The 22,040-nt window shown below is 41.7% G+C and overlaps 1 protein-coding gene across 21 annotated transcripts in view; it reads left to right on the forward strand.

Annotated features, from left to right (window-relative positions):
- Nucleotides 1–22,040, forward strand: part of FMN1 (formin 1) — a 413,714-nt gene that overhangs the window by 70,278 nt on the left and 321,396 nt on the right. Inside the window, exon 1 of one of the 21 annotated variants that reach the window (XM_032343198.1) lies at nucleotides 14,295–14,477. The exons of the other annotated variants lie outside the window; for them this stretch is intronic. Coding sequence (XP_032199089.1) covers nucleotides 14,345–14,477 — 133 coding nt within the window. The 5' untranslated portion in view covers nucleotides 14,295–14,344. Of the gene's footprint in view, nucleotides 1–14,294; nucleotides 14,478–22,040 lie in introns of those variants that run through there. 21 annotated transcript variants of the gene reach the window in all.

Genomic DNA, 22,040 nt, shown 5'->3' on the forward strand with positions numbered 1-22,040 from the left:
ATAATTCTATCCAGTCTTAAGTAATAGATTTTTAATAATATTGCATAACCCTGAGGAAGTAACCTAACTGATTCCAAAAGCATTCCATGGAGAGAGCCACTTCTTACCATAGCCCTTGCCAACTAGGCTTCTGGTTTCTCTAGCTTTACTTCTGCCAAGAGGCCTCCTTGTCCTTCAGGGGTTGCTCATCTCACATTTCAGAAGGACAGTGCATACTTATGTCAGGTGTGAAAGGGATCTTTCCTCCTTGATGCCAACAAGAAGAAGCACTAGGGAAGGCTGACAGACAGAGCAGACATTCTCTTCTCTAACTGGGTTATTCTGTGCCCCGGCTTATCTCACCGTGAGATCTTCCTACTGTTGTTCAATTTGTACCAACATTTAAAATCAGTATTCTCTTTACTTGCAGGGACACATCTTTACAAAAGAGGGGGTGAGATTCCAAAGACTCTCAACATTTTACACTGGCCTTTTGAGGAAAAATATGCAGACTGACTTCTGGGACAAGGCTCCCAAACAGTGGTCTAACGCCTTGAATGCTTATTGGTCTTGTCATGTGCGGGTCAAACAGCACATGATTGGAATCTTAATACTTTCAAAAAATTTCCCTGGGGAACCAAAAAAAGAAGGAGGGGCATTGGATGGTAATTTGAAGGGAGAAACTCAGTAAACACATAATTTCAAATGTAGGCTTTCTTTTCACTGCAAAACTCTGTGATTCAAATCACCATTTGTTTAAAGTTTTTTTTTTATTTGTTTGTTTTTTTTAAAGAAAAGACAAGATAACCAATGTCAGGAAGGTTAAGCAACTCTTCCAGGGTCATAGTTTTCTTTTTCCTTTTGGTGCCTTTCCATTTAATCTTGTGGCTGATAGTCTAACAGTTGGTTATGAACCTGTCACAATCCACTGCTCCTTTCCTAATGTCTACAGCAGATCCAGACAGCCAGGTACAAGGTGGGGTCGCAGTGCAGTTGGAGAACTTGTTTTGAAACAGTGTTTTCATGGCAAGCACACTTTTTAGATAAACATTGTCATATACGGGGGTAGTTTGGGGTGAGCTGAGCTGGACCTAGCTAATTCAGTGACTTCCCCCCTGCACTGCTTCCAGAGCCATCCTTGAGCTTTAGGAAACAACCTTTCCATGGTTCATTTTGTCTCTTTTAAACTTTTTGTCAATTCCTGTAACCATTTAAAATTAGTGGAATTAATGATCAAACTTGGTGATTTCTTAAGTTTCCTTATTATTTCATAAAAAGCACTGGTTTCCTGGCTGTTTTGTTGTATAGTTCACAATAGCTTTGTGGTTGATGGTGGTCCCTTGAACTAATGTCTTGTCCACTGCATAGGTTGGGAATAAACATATCTATATGTGTTCTTCTGGACCAAGGAAATTGTCTGGTACACGTACCCTTAGTTATATTTATTAGGAAATACGTGGAAAGGTTAATGGCTCCCTTCTTTGTCTCAAAGATGTGTGAACACGCCCCGTGGCTTTAAGATCCTTTGAAGAAGGCATCAATACCCACAGTTATCATTACTCATAATTGTGGAAAATTAGGGATTGAGAAGGTATAATCTTCCTACCAAAAAGATCATTAGCTTCATCTGCATTCCTAGCACAGAGTTCCAGAGAGATCAAATGACTTTTCTAAGGTCAAGTAACTAGTTGGTACCAGAGCCAGGATTAGGACAAGGTCTCCAGCATTCCTATCAATGCATTTTCCTTCACGTTGCTCTCTGTGACCTTGTGTGTACTCTTTCACCAACTGGTTTAGAACTCTAGACCTCATAGGTCCATACTATGAGAAGCTGGCCCCGTAGAAATCATCTTCCAAGTCTTTCACTTCATGCGTGAGCACAGAGAAGCCTAGAGACTCTAAGTATGTTGCCCACGCTCACAGGTTGTTAGGTGTTGGAACTGGGACTGGAGACCAGGTCCTGTGACTTCCCATCTGAGGCTCTTTCAGCTAACTCCCTACTTCTCCAATGATGGCTGTGCCTTGGAGGGTGTTTTAACTTGGAACCTAAGGACTTGCATGAACTCAGTTGCATAATCCTCTTATGACCTGTACTTCTGAAGGATGCAAGTAGATCTGCATGATGATGGCGCCTAACCCAGGAGGCAGAGGGACACAGTGTTCTGCCTCCAGTTCCTTTTATGATTCTATTGATTCATGGTCTATCTGCAAGCTCAGCTCTCTCATATACAAAGTGAGGGCCATGTATTAGATGTTCCTGATGGAGAATTCTTGATTCTTTCCCAGACCGGGTATGTTTCTTTGTGTTTTGTCCAGTAGAGGGGGTTGTGTGCCCACAGACCAGCAGCCCCCTGGGTCCTCCTCCAGGTTGGATGATTGCAGAGACCCACAGAGGGTGTATAGTGAAAGAGGTGTGAGTCTGGGCAAGATGGCATGTGGGAGGAGCTGGAGATGGTGGTGGAAGAGCTGAGGTGGCTGGCCTGCTTGGAGAGGAAATTGAAGATATTCCTGGGAGACAGATCACTGGGGCCCCAGCAACTCTGTTTAAGTTGATGCTACACCAAGGAGAATGATAATCTGGGAAGCTGTAGGTTGGGATGTTCCTGTTGCAATTTTACCCTCCACTGTTAGGTGTGATGAGTAGCCTGGGTGTCATATAGCACAATGTCATGCCAGCCCCGGTCTAGGGCTCCTTTTCCAAATGGCATAATGTGGGCTACATTAGGAAGAAATGTAACAGCTCCTTTGGGCACCCCACGGCACACAGGTGGCTTCTGCATACATGAAGCCTACATGCTGAGGTCTGGGAACGAGCAGGTGACTCTTTCATTTTCACTTAATGTCCTAGACCACAGTGGATCACAATAGGGTCCCAAGAAAAAATGAAATGCCCATTTCTTCTGTACAGTATATGGAAGCACAGGAAGGGAACTTTTGTGATAGTTTTAGCCAGAGAAGTGGAGGCTATAGAATTATTTTGGAGAAGTGCTGCTTTATTGAAAATATCCAGCTGGTCATATTTTACTATGGGGATTGAGAAAAGCATATACAGGAGGGAAGGATAGCAAAGTAAGAAAGGAGGGACAAGTTTAGGAGATAGAGAGTTGGTGGTGGGGATGAAGAAAGGAAGAAAAAGAAAATTCTTGACTTTCTTCTCCTGACCCAGCTGTGGAAAAGATTATTTCAGGTCCCTTGCCTAAATGGTCTGAACGATTGCCCTGGGTGGCGTAGGTCATTTTAGGGCACTTTCCTGGGACCTGGATGTCTTTATCTCCGTTCTTTCTTTGTAGAGAGGGTACAGACAGGCGTGGGAAAGTCTTGATAAGAGGCTTCATCTGATCCATATCTTTCTCCCAGGATCTGAAAGCACTTTTCTCACATCTATTTAAGTAACATTTAGTGGATGGTAAGAGGCATTTCTGTCACTTGGGGGGTGGGGGGAGGACCCCTAGAGGGCCTTAATCCAGTAAGTGATGACTGTGTTTCCCCTCCTTTTCCATGCTCTGCCCTGCCACTCTCCTCGACTCCCCGAGGGCCTGCCCTAGTGGCCACTCAGGCGGTTGCCCTGGGGCAGTGGCCCACAGTGATATTAGCACCTGCCTGTATCAAACTCACACTGGTAGTTGGCTCTGTGAAGGGGATTTCTGGAGGTCAGGTCTTGGGGTCGCATAGTCTGTTCACAATCTCTGGGAAATCATGTGCAATATACAGTGATGTGATCCCTGCCCCCAGAAGCCGACCCGCATATGACCCCCAGGGAGCAAATATATTGATGGCCACTTACGATCAGAGATTTTTTTCAAAACCTATTTCCAACTTCAGTGACATTGATTTGTTCAGAAAGAGCACCACATAAATCAATAAAAACAATAACCGTCCTCACTCTCATCAAATTACAGCTCCTTATAATTTGCAGTACCTTCACAGACATCTTATTTGATCTTCCTACCAACCGGCGTTGGAACTACTGAAAGAACTGCAGTGTGGTGGGAAGAAGCAGATAACTTCCCAAGCCTTCTGGAACAAATAGTTTTTTCTCTTATTAAAAAAAATTCACTTGAGATACACACACACACACACACACACACACATATGTATATAAATTTTACATATATATATCATTATAGAAAACTCTGGAAGCACATGACTTATTTTAAAAACTACCCAATCCTCCAAGCCTAAAATAATCACGAAATAGATTTTGAGCTTTTGAAACTGCATATTATTATATAATTAATAAATAATTAACAGAATGATTACTGCTTTAAATTTTACGACAGCATTTTCCTGTGCCATGAACTATCTTAAATCAGCATTTATATTTGCATATCTCCCATTGAATAAATACTCTTGTGATTTTTTTTAAGTGACTTCTTTCTGGTAGTCTTAGGTTGTGTCCTTCCGTACTCTGAGAAACAGGTGCAGCACAGAACTTGGTATCTAGATTTTTTTTTTTTTAATTTCTAAATAGTTTCATAGGCCATAGTTTCAATTCCTTGACTTAAGCATTTAAGAAAGTGTTTATCTGTTCAGTTTTTGAAGAGAAACAAAATGCCAGCAGGGTAGTAGCTGGCCGGCCCAGGAGGAGTTTTCTGAATTTGGCTGAATTGGGATCAAGAATATAAAAGTTACATGGTCAGTGGAAACTGGAGGTTCTTGCAAGTGTATGGGAGGATCTTTTTAGATCTCAGGCCAGACATTACTTCCTTAAAAGTTTTGCTAGACATTCTCTCTCAGACACCTAGCAAATATCAGATTACACAGCCTTCTCTTCCCGTGTGTCCCACAGTGCTCTGCACTTACTTTTTTGTAGCACTTATGAATGCCATATTCTAACTGCCTGGTTTCTTCCAAGTCTCTCCTACAAAACTGCCAACTCTTGAGAGAAGGGGCCCTGTCTCACTTACTATAACATTCTTGCCCTCAGCCCAGTACCTGGCATGTTGTAGGGACTTGTCTTAGTCTGCTCAAGTTACCATAAGGAAATACTGGAGACTGGATGGCTTAACCAACAGACATCTAGAACTTCTCAGAGTTCTAGAGGCTGGAAGTTTAAGATCAAGGTGCTGGTAGGATCGGTTTCCTTGGAAGCTTCTCTTCTCGGTTCAGGTGGCTGCCCTCTTGTTGCCTCTTCATATGACCATACCACCTCTGTGCACACTTGTATACTCCTGGTGTGTCCTAATCTCTGTTTATAAGAATACCAACCAGATGGATTAGGGTCCATCCAAATGGCTTCATTTAAATGTAATCACTTCTTGGGGTGCCTGGCTGGTTCAGTCAGAGGAGCATGTGACTCTTCATCCAGGGTTGTGAGTTCGAGCCCCACATTGGGTTTAGAGATGACTTAAATAATAAATTTATTTATTTATAAATAAATATGGATATTTATATTGTTCAAGGCAGTTTATGTAGAAATAAGTTTACTGGGGCGCCTGGGTGGCTCAGTATGTTAAAGCCTCTGCCTTTAGCTCAGGTCACGATCTCAGGATCCTGGGATCGAGTCCCGCATCAGGCTCTCTGCTCAGCAGGGAGCCTGCTTCCTCCTCTCTCTCTGTCTGCCTGCCTCTCTGCCTACTTGTGATCTCTCTCTCTGTCAAATAAATAAATAAAACCTTTTAAAAAAAAGAAATAAGTTTACAAATATATAATTTTTCAGACCAGTTTGTATATAAAAATAAGTTTATAAATAGATAAACTTAAAAAAAATAAACTTAATCACTTCTTTAAAGGCCCAGTCTCCAAAGGCAGTCACATTCTGAGGGAATGGGGCTGAAGCCTTCAACATACGAATTTTGGAGGAACATAATTCAGACCATCACACGGACTCTCTACATATTTTTATTGTGAAGCATTTGCCATGCTTGTGGATGAATAAGAAAATAGCATTCACATTCTGGCATCCTACCTGTTGAATACTAGCCCACTCCTTTCCAGCCAGAGGTCTGAACAGCAGAGGCAGTCCAGTATCTCACAAAATGTGCACCAGACTGGGAGTCAGGAGCCCGGGGTCCATACCCCGGCTCTGCCAGTTCCCAGCTGTGTGATCACCCCTGGCGTCCGTCTCCTCGTCCATAAAATTGGGATAATAACACCTATTGCAGCCGATGGTTGTGACACTAGATGAGGTCATGCCTACGGGGGTGTCTGGCAGAAAGCGTGCCAGGAAGCAGACATGAGAAAATGCCGGTTTAACCTGTCAGCTGGAAGGTATGTCGGAAATAAGAAACGTTTCACTCTAGCGATGAGGGAGGGCACAGGTGCTGACACAGCTCGGACATCTCCCCGTGGTTCTTTATACCCACTGCTACTCAGCCTCAGATTTATTTCAGCTCAGTTAAGATTAGCGGTGTACTAATCTTTTGTTTGTTGGCGGAGGGGGCAGATTATTTATTTATTTATTTATTTTAAAGATTTTATTTATTTATTTGAGAAAGAGCGAGGGAGCATGAACAGGGAGGAGAGGGACAAGCAGGCTTCCTACAAACAAGGAGCCCAACGCAGGGCTCGATCCTAGAACCCTGGGATCAGGACCTGAGCCAAGGGCAGATGCTTAACCAACTGAGCCACCCAGGTGCCCCAATGACAGATTATTTAGATTTAAGGCATTTATTTATAACCTCCAATTTCCAGATTTCACTGAGTGATTTCACTTCATCCTCCAAAGTCCTGGTAGCTAATCACATTGGGGAATTGCCTAATTGCTCTTTTCACTGGGAGTTGTATTAAATTAGCTTTAAAATGTGTCTTTACATAAAATATGATGTCTCAGGGTATTGACCACGATAACTTCTTTGAGGCATCTTATACCTGGACCTTGAAACATCATATGACTATAAATTCTCCTGCTAGGATTTGGAAAACGTATTTTCACTTGGCGAACACATGGCAAGCCGTGGGAACACAGATAGAGGCCAGTTAATCTTTAGGGTCCTTCAAGAATCAGAGACCTCATTACTGGTTTTGTCTAAGCAACGGTCATGGCCCAATGTTCAGGTGATCAGCCTCTCATTGCCTCTCCCTAAGGATGTTAAAAATTATGGTCTTTGTTCATTTACAAATCTGCTTTCCACTCTCTTTTTCCAGGTCAAGCTGTTTCCTTTCTCTGTTTCCTCATTTTGCTTCAGTTCGATTTCCCCTCTGGTCCCATCCCCATGGTCTCCTCTTCTTTCTTCCTCCTGCCTTATTCCTGGTTTCTGTTCTAACAAGCCTATAGCCTGCATCTCACTTACTGTCTTTACTTCCTGTCTCCAGACCCGCCTCCATGTCTGGGCATTCTGCCATGACCTGCTTCTCTGTCTCCCATTTTCTCTGTCTGTCTCCTATCCTGTTGCTGCCTCGCCCCATTCTGTCTCCAGTCCTCCTCTAGAATGAGTGGAGGGGCGGGATTTCTCTGTGGCACAGCCACTGTCTGGTCCTTGCTACCCATCAGGGATACCCAGGGATAGGGTCTTGGATTTGTTGCACCTACTTCTCCACAGACATGGCTAGTGGATGTGGCATCGGTGTCCTCATAGGCATCACTACAACAAAACCTTTCTGAAGTCATCACCTGGGCTCTGGATAGCCTCCACCAGAGGAGGAAGTTTCACTGTGGAGGTGGGGGGTAGCGTGGGGGGAGTGGCGGAGAATGCTATTTTGATCAAATATATGAGAAGGAAACTTTGGCTGGAGTGAAGCTGGGTGGAAAATATTTTAATTTCAACTTTTATGCTGGTTGAGTAGCTTTAGGACACTTGCACGTTTGGCTTCTATTTTTTTTTTTTTAAGATTTTTAAAATTTATTTGAGAGAGAGTATGTGCACAAGCAGGGGGAGTGGCAGAGGGCGGGAGAGAAGCAGACTCTCACTGATCATGGAGCTTAAGCATAGGGCTTAATCCTAATTCCAGGACCCTGAGATCCTGACCCGAGCCAAAAACAGACACTTTACCTAATGAGCCATCCAGGCATCGCTTGGCTTCTATTTTAAAAGGCTCACTAGTGTTTAAAAAAACTTTATTCAGTTTCATGAAGACAGTTGCTCTTGGATTTCATTTAATAAGCAATAGTGATGTTTTTGTTGTTTTGGATTTGGATTTATTTATTAACCCAACTCATTAGTTCTTCCGATCCATTCCTTAAGACTGTTGTTAAGTGGATGGTCCGTGGGAAGATGAATCGAGTTGGTAAGAGGGTCTTAGAGTCAAGGTTGAACACAGAGGACCACTAACCATGGCATTCCCAAAAATTTGTGGATGTCTGTGGTTGGGTAAGGATGATCCACTAGCCATTTGGTTCATTTTGAGATCATAGGCAAAAAGGACAACAGTCCAGCCTGACCTTCTGTGTGTTTGAGGGAAGGAAGGATGGAAAAATTGCCTCCTTACTGCTTGTGGACAGCACTGTCTGCCTCTCCCCACTCAGCTCCTAACGCTCTGTGTGTCTTTCTGCAGCCTGCATCTTGCCCTTTCCTCAGCCTCGTGCCTCTAACCATGCGTGCAACCTCTCTGCAAAGTAGCCGGCCGCAGTTTTTCTTGGTCAGGAAAACCACTTCGCCTTTAATCAAAACGAAGCATTTATCCCACTTTGCAGCTACATGGCCACAGTTATTTATGGGTATCAGTTTTCCTTCCCGAAGTTTCGGAGCCAGGGAGTCACCAGGAAGGCGCATCCAGAAGGGTTCAGGTTTCATGGCCCTGCAAATTGGCGTTTCTAGTAATTTGTCTTCCTCTCTTTCTCTGGTTTCTGCTCTAACCTGCCTGCAGCCTACACGGCTGCTTTTTTGCCCTGTCTTTCTGTCTGCTAGGTTGCCTCCACTCCCGGGCATGCTGCCAAGACTTACAGCTCTCTCTCCTCAGCCTATGCCCGGCCTCTTTCCTTTCCCTCTCTGGCTTACTGTAGGAGGAACACAAGTGTAAGAAGCCTCAGCTAAATCTGTGGGACTTTCCCAATGGGTTTTGGAGGTTGATAAAGGATAACATTGAATAAAAATCATATAAATACCCAGCAGATGAGAACAGATGTAGAGTTGGCCTCTCTTGAAAAAATATCAGACATGGAAGGCACTGATTGTCTACTGCTCTACCCAGCTTCCTTTCTAGCTTCATCTCACACTCTAGTTCCCTGCATAAACTCTGTGGCTCAAGGCTCTGCATTATTTCTGAGAATGCTATGCTGCTCTGTCAGACTCCCTGCTCTCGGGGTCTTTCTGCTTCCATTCCATCCAACCCACAGAGCCGAATGACAAGGGATTCGATCTCACAACCCTGAGGTCATGACCTGAGCTGAAATTAAGAGTCAGAGGCTTAACCCACTGAGCCACCCAGGCACCCCGCTGAACACCTCCATCTTATTTCTATGTATCAGAACTTTTTTAACGGTGGGCTTCAGTGCTTTTTCAAACCACGTGGAATTATTTGTCCTTTTGTCTGGTAATAGTATCCCATTTCTCCTTTGAGTAACCACCTCTCACTTTCTCACTTTATATGGTAAGGGTGTAGATGATCTCCTAGATCTAGAGGTGGTCATGTGATCCAAGACTGGGCAATGGGATTGCAGATCACCTGGCAGCTGTGGTCAATTCAGGGAGGGCCACATTTCCCAGTTATTCTATGGAGAGTGGTTCCTGGATCTTTTGCTAGAACAGTGGGGATAATTTCTTAGTAACTATGATTACCAAGGTCGAAGGGCATATTTCTGAAGCTATACTGGGCCACCTTGACTTTATAAGGGGAAAGCAGAATTGAAAGATGTAGAGAGATTCCTTCTATCATTTGAGTACCTAGATCCAGCCATGCCTACACCTTGGACTTTTTGGTTATATGAGCTAATAACCTCCATTTTGCTTAGGCCAGTTTAGCTGGATTTCTGTCACTTGCACATAAGGAGTTTAACTACAACTCAGTGGGGCCAAAGGCCAACTGGAGGAAGAAATAAGTTGATAATGGGGTAGAGAGTCATAGAAGGGCCATATTTAACATATTTAACACAAGTCTGTGTTAAAGCACACATCCCATCAAATAACTACCTTTGTTTGACCAACTACCCTCACTGTATCTCCAGCTCAGGTATATTAGATCTAATTTTTTTACTTCTGGGATAGACAGATTCTAGACCTTATTATTTATCTCTTGAAGACATGTTCAGTACTTAATATGCTATGACACTACTTTGGGGACCCCTTGCCACATATAGTGAGCATTAGTTTTATGTCATGTATTCACTCAAGGAACTTGGATTGACTCAAGTCTGTATGCTATACAGTGTAGGGTGCCTTGAATGCCAGGTGAAAGAGTGTTTGCCTAACTTAATAGACCATGAAAAGCCATGGAAGACCTTTGAGCAGAGGAGTGATATGATCCCAGCCATGATGCAGAAAGATCAACCAGATGGTTGAATGAATGGTGGTGAGGGATTAGAAGAAGGAAGGTCAATTGATGATGACTGAAATTGGTGAGAACTCAAATTGGGGCTGAAAAGAAAAGGGTGGATATGGAAAACATTGTACACATAGATCCACAAGGCTTAACCATGTGGCATTAATAGATAGAGAGGGATCCTAGATGATTCCAAAATTTGAGTCTTCGTTGAAAGCCAATGGAGATGCTCCATTTCGTTGTATGAGCACAGGAAGGTTATTTAACATCTCCTGGCCTACCTTGTCACTTGGAAGTGACATTAATAGTAACTATTCAAGAGGGTGTTTTGAGCAACATCTGTAAAGCTTTTGGTTCATGTCTGGCACATAGCATATGCTAAATAAATGTTAGTTTCCTTTCGTAAGATTGTATAAACTATACTATGTCAACTTTCTATCATCCCCACCCACAGGAAATAAGATACAAGAAATTCCTCCTCCTTTCAGATTACATAGCAAGATGACGGCGGCCATCAGAACAAAGACCCTAATTCTTCACTCTTTAGAGGGGCATTCTTAGAGTAGGACAGGCCAGTGTGGGTCAGTTCAGCACTTGAGGATTTGACATAGACATTAAGGTTTCTCTTTCTCACATTGTATATGTCATCAGTGACTGTTAGATTCTAATATTAGAAGGTGATGTCAGGACATATCCTACTGTTTATCCTGCTGTGTTTTATACTCTCTGAATGCCTAGAAGGCATACATGAAACTTGCTGTGGGATAGCATTTAAAGAATGAACCTAATGTGCACAGTCTAAAATGAATATAAAACCTATTCTGAACTACTTTACCTTCCCACTATAGTGTGCACTTTTTTGGAAGAAAATGGTTAATAAATAACTGAACTTAAAAAAATCTTTCTTCTGGGGGCACCTGGGTGGCTCAGTGGGTTAAAACCTCTGCCTTCGGCTCAGGTCATTAACCTGGGATTGAGCCCCTTGTCGGGCTCTCTGCTCAGCGGGGAGCCTGCTTCCTCCTTCCTTTCTCTCCGCCTGCCTCTCTGCCTACTTGTCATCTCCGTCTGTCAAATAAATAAATAAAATCTTTTAAAAAAATCTTTCTTCTGGAAGAACACAAGGATTTGGTTACTTGAACTTAGCAAACATAACGTTTTAAGTTGGGATAGAAACAAAGAGAATCGGAATATGTCAAGAACAATTAAGAATAAGTCTTCTCGGCTTATTTGCTTTTTTGGTGAAGATTTTCAAAGTCTTTTAGGTGTCCCATGACCAAAAGCATTGTACATCATTCTGTTGGCAAGGTGTTTGCTTTTTTTTTGTTCGTTTCTCTGTATAATTAGCTATAAAAGTCTCCAGGAACCCTTTCCTACTCTTCCAGATTATCATTCTTCATTTGCCTATTTTCTTTGTCTGTGGCCCTGACTATACTGTCAGCCCCTGGAAGCAAGAACTGTAAGGTATTCACCTGTTTGCTTGCAGTACATATCTGGTCAGTGAACAAATGGATAAATTAATAGAAACAACAGCAATGGGAGCTGGTTATGTCTAGCCTTCTGTTGTGGCTCTAAGTCTGGCCTTCTTTAGTTTTTAAAGTAGAAAAGCAATGCTTGTCAACCATGTACTTTAGTGTGAAGTAAGGTAATCAACACAGGGCATCCATGTGAACATAAATGTGACACGAGGGCAAAGCCCACTAAAAGTGAGAGAAGGCACTCCTTTGGGGCTCTCAATTTATACACGCTCCAAAAAACTGTAAAACTTGCACTGACTATGACACTGAGTCTCCCAAGTGGTCTCAGGAAGCAGAGGTGCAAAGTAGTCAGTCAGACTTAGGCATATGATCAAAGTCTTACTTGTAAAACACTTTTTGCTCCAAAACACGGACTTATTCTGGCTATTGGTAAAAGGCCAAGATTTAATTTTTCTGTTGAAATAAGGCATTGGGGAAATTGGGCTATGTGTCATTGGTGGCTATTGATTTATCACATCATTTAGCCATCTTTCCTGTGTCCCATGCAGAGTGCTTTCCAGTTCACATGTGTGGGCCATACAGATAAAGGCAGGCTAGTATCCTGCATGTAAATCCAAAGCCTCTGCCAGGCAGTGATGAGAAGAAAGAGGGGAACTGATTTTCTCTCCAGAGCTGTTGGCTCACAATTCAATCAGCGGCTCAGTTCATAGATGAACAGGACGATTTTCATAAGGAAGTGTCTTAGAGCATGTAAAAAATGAGAAGTAGATCCAAAAGAAGTATTTGAAAAACACATAAAGCCTAACATACAAGGCTATTTACTGTAGTTCATAAGAGAGGGATAAAAAAGGAAATGCCCAGATGTCCAATGAGAGGGGATTGGGTAAAATAAATTTATGTATATTCTTATGCACATATCCATAAAAATGGGTATGTAATCAGTTAAAAGAATGCTGTATATAGATAGATAGATAGATAGATAGATATAGATATATATGAACTGACAAAGGGTACTGACCAAAAAATATTGGAAAAGGAAAAGGCAATCAGAATAAGCTATAAAATATTGTTTGAGGTCACTACCTGTGTACATTCATACATCCCTACATGTAACAGTGGTCACCTCAAGGGGTGGTGACAGGAGGTTTTTTTTTTTTCCACTTTTGCACTGTACACTTACATATTGTTTGACTGTCTCACAATGAACATGCATAAGATTACCAGCAGTGAACATCTCTTTTCTCCTGTTGCATGGGAAAAATCACACTGGCTAGCTGTTCTAATATAAACAGCATGAACACCATCTGGCCTGATCCATTGATGGGTAGATAGTGGTGGCCTTTGGAAAGAGTAAGGAGGGGGTTAACGTGACTTGAGTGAACACATCCGCTATCTTCAGCACATGTGCCATAATTTGAGAACGTAAAATAATTTTTATTTCCCTGATTTTGATTTTTGAAGCCTTAGAGCCAAAGAATGGATTTTTTTTTTTTTTCTGAGAAGTTGAAAACAAAGTCCCATTACAGCATTAAGCTCTCTGTTGGTCAGTTGGGTATGTCCTTGGAAAGAGAGGTCAGAGTCCTGAATCAAAATGTGCCTTCAGCTAGCATTGTGACCTCAAATTGAGTCATTTAATCGCTAATCTCTCAGTTTCCCCACCTATTAAAATTGATAGTAATAACCCTTACCATCACATTCTTCAGTGGGGTGTTGTGAAGCTTAATAAGATCATGTTAGCAAAATGCTTCGAGGTCTTTAGATAAAAGATGTAATATAAACACAAAGTCTCATTAAGATAATTATACAGTGGCTTTTTCATAGTCCAAGTTTATATCCAAGAATGAATTTAGTGATGGAGGTCATCGTGTAAGGGTAAGGAAGAAAACTGGCTTTCAAAATCTGGAAACAAAATACCCTAACACATTTTTTAAAAGATTTGATTTATTTATTCAACACAGAGAAATACAGTGAGAGAGGGAACACAAACAAGGGGAGTGGGCGAGGCAGAAGAAGGCTCCCCGCTGAGGTGAGAGCCTGAAGCGGGGCTCGATCCCAGGACCCTGGGAAGGCAGACTCCTAATGCTTAACAACTGAGCCACCCAGGCACATACCACCCCCACCCCCTGAACACATTTTGAAGACGGATATACTGGAATCATTAGTTTTTAGAATGGGAGGATGTGGTTATGAGAGATGATTCAAAACATGAAAGTTAAAAAAGTGTTTAAGTTTCTATGTTTAATGGATAGCATCTTTTGAAAAGCAAAGTGATCACTTTTCCCATTCCCTGAAAGAAGAAGACAATGAAAGAAGCTCTTACAGAATATTGTGTCTTTTTTTTCCAAAGCGTTGACATTCATAGGACTGTAAAGTGGTGAAACCTGTCTGGCCCACCGTGCTTCCGGAAGGTTGACTCATTAATGCGTGGTGGAGTCTCTTCCCAGGTGGCACTGTACCAGTTGGCTCCTGTGATGGAGCCGGGGAAATACGTCCTCCACACGTTCCTTCCTCTCAAGCTGTCCTGAGAATCCATCATGTTTGCCGCAGGCTCCCCACCCTTTGGCACCATGGGTGCATGCTACTACTATAAGCTGAGACATGGACAACCAGTGTCAGTTCCCAAGATTTGGAAGTGCCGACACAGGAGGTCAGTAGTCCCTGAGGAAGGTAAGCTTGCAAGCCAAAGCCCATCCTTTTGCTGGGTTTCTAAGGGCTGAGCCACGGAAGCAGAATTCTTGGTGAAAGGTCATATTGTGGCACATGACAAGTTTGTTCAGGTGTCCTCCCACTGTAAGTTGCAGGTCTGGTGCTCTCAAATTTTAAAAAATCGTACCATCTGAATATGAATGTGTCTATCCGCTTATGTTGAAAAACCCCGAAGGATTAGTGTATTTATTCTTTATTTTGCTTTGTTGTTTCGGTAAAGAAAGGCTTAGGAATAATCTTCACTAAAGAGATATTTTCATTGTACGGACTTTGGAGTATGAGTGTGACTAACTGTATTTTCTAAATACAGATTCGGTGCAGTTCTTTAAAGATAGGTTGATATAATAAAATGCTATATCAATGTCAAGAAAAATTTAATCTTTATTATTTAGCTAGCCAAAGTAGGTGAAAACACTTTGCGTCTAATTTTTAGTGTGGATATTATTTAAATAATACTCTTTGGATTTAATAGCTAATATGGATGTTACTGGGATGTAAGAAAAAACGATTATCTGATTTCTTCTTCCCTACAAGAATTGTCCCTCATTCCTATTAAACAAGTTTTTATCGGGCACCTGTCAGTCAGTGAAGCCTCTGACTCTTGGTTTTGGCTCTGGTCATGATCTCAGGGTCCTGAGATAAGCTCCCTGGTGTTGGCCTCCCTACTTAGCAGGGAGTCTGCTTCCCCCCACCCCCCACCCCATTTTTCTCTCCCTCTGCCGCTCCCTCTTCTTGTGTATGCTCTCTCTCTTTCTCTCTCTCTCAAATAAATAAATAAATAAATCTATCTTTTTAAAAAGCAAGTTTTTGTGGTAAGGAGGTAAACACCTTATAACTTTATATTCAAATTAGATAAATTGCCTAAAAAAGTAAGTTCTATAAAATAAATTAATTACAGCTGTAATGGAGACATTGACATTTTTTTTACTCTTTCACTTCTTTGTATTTGCTGGTGCTTATTTGAAGCTATACTCTCTTTTTCTACTTTGTTTTAATCTTTTAGATGGGCTTCTTGGTATGTCCTTGAGAATCTCTTTGTGTGGAGAGGGTATCATCAATAGTTCCAAAGAGAGTGGACATTACAGTGTGATGAAAGTTATTAATAAAGCAAATGAGAGAATTCCTTAAGTTATAATTGCTTAGTGGGAACTAGTAATTAAAACAGAAGAAGCTAAAGTTTCCCATGAAGGATATTAGGCAACGAGTCAAATAATTTTAAGTTTGTAAGCTATTTTTTTTTTAGATAGAAAAACATTTCTTAAGGAAACACATGCAGATGTATTCACATTTGCTCAGAATTCATTATTTCATTTTATGACAAAATCAGAATCAGTTTGGAAAAAGTCTGTTCGAATTCACAACATATCATATCATTATTTCGATTTGAGGAAACAAAGATTTTCTTTCTAGGAACATAGAGGCGGGTGTTTGTCCCCTTCCCTACTACTCATCTCATCACCGATAACCTAGTCTAAGTGAAGAAGAGGCATGTGAGTACAGGGTAAATCTGAATTTCATTCCTAATTCTAACACTCATTTGTTATATGGCCCTGAGTATATTTTACAACCACCGTTTGCTATAGTAGTTCTTCCTTTAAGGAGACAAAGTGTGCCCTTTCTGTCTCATCCAAAAGGTACAAAAAATGCTCTTTGCCATATGAGAACCATCTCTTTAGTAGATGTAGGTGAAGCACAGATCAGAAATTAATATTCTTTACTTATTGGCATCACAGCAGAATATTAACTTTAATTTCTCATTCTGTATATCTATTAATTTTTCTGTAGCTATTAGTTTTTATCTTCAAAGTGGACTCAACAAATTTATCGAGGTGCAAGGAACAAACATGGAGTTCAATCCATAGTTGAGATCTTCCAGCCACAGCTTTCAAGGTTAAATAATTCTGGTGGGGGAGGAGAAGCTGTTCGGTAGCATATCCTCGTTAAATAAGAATACTTCCAGCAGTGAACGTACCTTGTAAGTCTCCTGCCCCCTGTATTTCTCAGAATACCAGTTATCAAAATGCAGCTACTGTTCCTCTAACTTCCAGATTTAAATTACTCTTACATCAATGCAGGATTTCTGCATTGCCTTCTTTAGAGCAGGAAATTACAAATGCTTTTGTTGTTATTGCCAGAATCTGAAGGCGGGTAGCTTCCAGCAGTGGCACCTGTATATGTTCTCATTCTGTCTTTCAGAGTGGGGGCTGCGGAGTGCTTAATGCTGGTGGAGGGCAGAACGTTCTTTGCCAACACTTAATAGTTAAAACAGTTTTTCCTGTAGTAATCACCCGGAAACTCTACTGGTAAAGACTTGTCCCCTTTGAGGACTGGAATCTTCTCCCAACTAGATCTTTCATTTTCTTCTTACACTATACTTACCCCCTTCCTCTCGATATGTATGTGACATGCCCGGATCTGAGACTAACTTTAATTTCAAGTAGAATATGTTTGAGTATCTGCAGGATCGTCCATTAGCTCAGCTTAGAAGTGGGTCATTGACTTTAGTGCCGTATTTCATTGATTGTGATAGTAAAAGTAATAGCAGTAGTATTGGTGGCAATAAAAGTATTAACAAGCATTTGTTGAGTGCTCTGTAAAGTACCTTAAGTATTTCATGTATTTTAATCACAAAACTCGGGGACTCTCTAGTAGCTCTATTTAATAGATCAAGAACCTGCTCAAAGGAATGTTGAGTACCTATTCTGAATCTCCAAGGCCTATACGTTTCCCACTGTTGCATATCTTTTGTGAGAAAAAAAAAATTCATACCCGGTATTATTTATCCTTGCAGCTTATAACCATGTTTGGAATGCAGTACGAATTTCCCCCCCACGACTGTTTTATCACAGGCAGTTCTGCTGGGAGGGGTTGGAATGGAGTGCCAAAGAGTGAGCAGAAGTAATTTAATTGTGGGAGGTTGAATGCAGATGTAGATTTTTCCGTGTTTTGTCCTTGGGTGAAACAAGAATTAATGCGAGCCAAGGATACTTTGAAATAGCTAGAGGGTTTTTCCAACCAGATGGAAAGAGAAAATTTGGCTTCCTAGTCTGTAGGTAAACTCCAGTAAAAAAGTTAATCTAGGTCTCCATTGGTTTTATTCCATAAAATGGGGATTCAAGTGACCAGGACTAAGGAAGATCATAGGTCTAACGAAACACCAGGGACATCCCTAAAATTTGGGATCCCTTTTTTATGTTTAGATCTATAGTCTTCCTATATATGCCTTTAAGAATATGAACACAGCCCAGAGCCACCAGAAAAACTTAGTTTTACTATTATTGCAAGCCCTCTGTGAGAGACTCTAGTTGAAATGAATGTCAATGCAAATGAGTCTGCTGGTAGAGGGTCATTGTAACCTAAAATTAAGGTCTATAAAACTGGGGCGCCTGGGAGGCTCAGTTGGTTGAGTGTCTGCCCCAGTTCAGGTAATGATCCCAGAGTCCTGGGATCTAGCCCCTCATCAAGCTCTCTGCTCTGTGGGAAGCCTGCTTCTCCCTCTCCCACTCCCCCTGCTTGTGTTCTCTTTCTCAAGGTCTCTCTCTCTCTCTCTGTGTCAAATAAATAAATAAAATCTTTTTTAAAAAGGTCTATAAAATCACCAGATCTGGGGTGCCTGGGTGGCTCAGTGGGTTAAGCATCTGGCTCTTGATTTCAGCTTAGGCCTTGATCTCAGAGTCATGAGTTCAAGCCCCAAGTTGGGCTCCACGCTGGGCATACTAAATATATACATAAATACATGAATAAATACATAAATACATACATAAAAACATAAAATCACCTGATCACAAAGAGTAAAGAACCAAGCAGCAATACAGAAAGGGAACTCCTAAGGGTAACTAAAAACATGACCAGAAGCAGCCACGTGAAGCTGCGGATAATGTAGGGACTTGAAAGGCAAGAGTAAGGGAGAACAACAGGTGCAGAGAAAACTGGCAAACACTCGAAGATAAACACCTGATGTGGGCGCTGTCCACAGCTGGGCTTCAGGTGCTCGGTGCAGGCTGGCTTGCGGGGGCGGGGGGGGGGGGATCATTTGCATTGAAAAGGCAGGGAGAGGAGGTTGGGAGGGCTGGCAAGACCTCAAGTCTCTTCCAGATGAAAATATTTCTGTGACTTGAGGATGAAATCCAGTCTTAGCAGGGCTGTTTACACGTCCTTAACCACCTGGCCCTCCCTATCTTTTCCATAAGCAGCCCACGTTTCAGTCCTATCGAAACATGTGCAATCTGTTGAGCACACACATTTTATGTGTACACCTCCCTTCTGATTTGCTGACTTAAGTCTTATCCATTCTTCTAGTATCAAGTATTGTTTATCCTCGAGGTTTCCCATCCCGGACCCTCACCCCAAACCCTCCCCTCGGGACTGCCTTAGGTAGCCGTGCTCTCTATTCCCTTACTACTCTCCTTTGTACACTTACAGTCTAAGAAATTTATTTATTTCTTCATTTTCACTAGGGCATGCTGGACCCCTTCAAGGCAAGGACTTGTCTTAGTTACCTTTATATTACATGACTCAGTGCCTGGCACATTAGGGGCTTAATCAGTATTTTGACTGAATGGCTAAATGAAGTTTTGATGACCGTGTAAATATGACTGGCTAAATCAATGACAATATGGCAGGTCACCTACCTCCTGAGGTATGTTCAGGGATTTGAACCCTGAACTCTTCAGTGACTGGTTGAACATTAACTATAGAGATTTTTACATCTTTGCAGCCAAACATGAGAGGTGACATAAGGGAGAAACAGGAGATAATTTCCTGAAGTCAGAGAACTTATGTTAATCAGCTAAAGTAGGATCATTTTCTTTCTTTTTAATTATAATACTTCATGGGCATTTCGTCTGTGCATTCATTCATTCAGGTGATGAGAAATACAGCCTTTCTAGTTCAAGTGAGACAAGCCAGCAACCATTTCTTTTTATTTACTGGCTGTGCCCAAGAAAGGAGCATTGTTGATCATGTGGCAGGGGAAGGAAATCTTAAGAGCTTTGGTCATGAGGCAAGGAGAGATTCACATTTGCATAGTATTCTTGTGGTATACACAAACAAGCTGCTGGATGATTCAAACGCTTGAACCAAGAAATTCCGGAAATTTCTTGTTCCAGAAATGGAACAGATGTGACAGAGACGGGCTTCTGAGAATCCACGGACGGCATATGACACATTCAACGCTTTTGTGAAAATGTCTTGGCAAACATTCAGATCTTTATTTCTGTGTATTTATATTTAAGTTCAGAAAGTATGAGTCCAATTAATTTTTCTTCTCGCACTGCCCTGAAGTTAGTTTCTTACGGTACTTTGCCTAAGAGTCCTGGGCTGCTTGATTCTGGCTCTTTGGACAAGAAGGGGCTCGCAGGGGTAACACTCTCCAGGCCTGGACTAGGCTGAGGGTACAGAGCCTCCTGTCCTCACCTGTAGAGCATCGAGATGAAGGCCCGATAAGAGCAGTGGTGTTCTATAGGATCTCCAGGTCAGAGCAGTTTCAGAGGGAAACCGGGTTGACATTCTGCGCAAGACTATATAGAGAGCAGTAAGGTAGAAAAAAGGCAGGAAACCAGTTTGGGAGGCCTTCCATGGATAGCTGACAAGGGAGGAGCTTGACTCGGATTTGGAATTGCCAGACCTGGAGCAATTCCTGAACTAAGGAGCCGGCAGTTGGCTGTTTATCTGGTTAACCACGCTTGTGGGTAAAAGCGTAAGGAGAATAATTAAAGGGAGTTTACAGTTAGGGTTTTATTGTTAAAGCAGGTTCCGCTTTGGCATATGGTGGTACCTCAGGGACCTGAAGTCTAAGGGGATGGTCTGGAAAGAAGCAGGCCTGGAGGAACAGACCTGGCCTTGGGGCTGGCTTTGCAAGAAAGCGCCAAAAATCACATACACAGTGGTCAGAGTGTTACAGTAAATCTGTGCTTGATTGTAGTCGGTAGTATCTTCGGAGGGGCTCCTGTCTAGAAGGGGAAGAATCGTAACAGTGTAGGGAGAGGCACTATTTAAATTAGGGTGTGAGGTGGGTTGCAGATGAAGATACCTCAGTGTATTGACACATAGTGATGTTTCCATTTTCTGCAGGAGCCCAGGTATTGTCTGGCAACAGAATCTGTGTCAAGAAGGAAAGACTAGAACAAAATCCACTGAAGTAGTGTAATAGTCATCCCTGAATAGGGGGGCTATAAACAATTTTTTAACTTGAGAATATTTTTACTTAATCGAAATATAGTTGACATATAGTATTATGTTAGTTTCAAGTGCACAACATAGTGATTTGACATTTATAGACATTACTATGTGCTCACTGTAAATAAATAAATAAATGTCACCATACAAAGTTATTACACTATGGATTATAGTTCCTATGCTGCACTTTTCATCCCTGTGATTTATTTGTTTTATAAGCAGAAATTTTTACTTCTTAATCCCCTTCACTGTTGTACCTGACTTCCCACCCCACTTTTCTCTGGCAGTTATGTTTGTTCTCTGTATTATGAGCCTGTTTCTTTCTTTTTTGCTGTTGTTTGGTTGTTGGTTGGTTGGTTGGTTCATTTGGTTTGTTTTTTGGATTTCACATAAACGTGAAATCATATGGTATTTGCCTTTCTCTGTCTGCCTTATTTCACTTAGCGTGATACCCTCTGGGTGCATCCATGTTGTCATAGATGGCGAAACTACACTCTTTTTCATGACTAAGTAATATTCTCCTGTGTACATGTACCACATTTTCTTTATTCATCCGTCTATGGGTAGACAGGTTGCTTTCATATATTGGCTATTGTAAACAACACTGCAGTGAACATAGGGGTGCCTGTGTCTTTTTGAATTAATGTAAAATGATAAACTTTCAAAAGGGTAGATTGGAGGGATCTTAAAATAAATTTCACCAGCCTCACAGCTTTGCTTCATTTTTATTAACTACTAACTAAAGGATAAGATGCTCGGATAGTTCAAAACAACAGATGATTCAAACTTTGTAACAGACGGAAGCCACAAATACCCGGGGATATGCGTTTTGTTTATCTCCTACATGGAAGTTGATTGAATCCAGGTCAAGGAGCCAGCTGTCCCCTCAGGGAAGCCTATGCCAGAAAGTAAGTAATCCAGTAACAAATGAGGACACAATACACACGCGAAGCTTTGGGAGTGAGGCATCCAAGTTACACCAGAGCATTTGAAGCATAATATATTTAGAGGTATGTATGCTTCGGGGTGTTAGACATTTGGATTTTACTTTACCTGTAAGGATTTTGTTTCCTCATCCCCTGTACATGCTGAGGCACCATGAAAAAAATAAAGACATAATCTCTCCTGTCAAAGTGCCTAATAAGAAAGGTTTTATTAGCACCTCTCTGCCTTTAACTCATTCCTTGCCCCCCTGCCCTGCTTTGGGCAGCTGAAATGCGGAGGCTACATCTTTCTGACAGTGTAAGCATGGTCATGGAGCCCTTAGCTTCTGTAGAGCTCTGCCCTGAATGCCCTTTCATTTCTTGCCATCGTCACTCGTCACTTCCCAGCAAACCACATCAGTCG

This window comes from Mustela erminea, chromosome 5, assembly GCF_009829155.1.
Source record: "Mustela erminea isolate mMusErm1 chromosome 5, mMusErm1.Pri, whole genome shotgun sequence".
Lineage (NCBI taxonomy): Eukaryota > Metazoa > Chordata > Mammalia > Carnivora > Mustelidae > Mustela > Mustela erminea.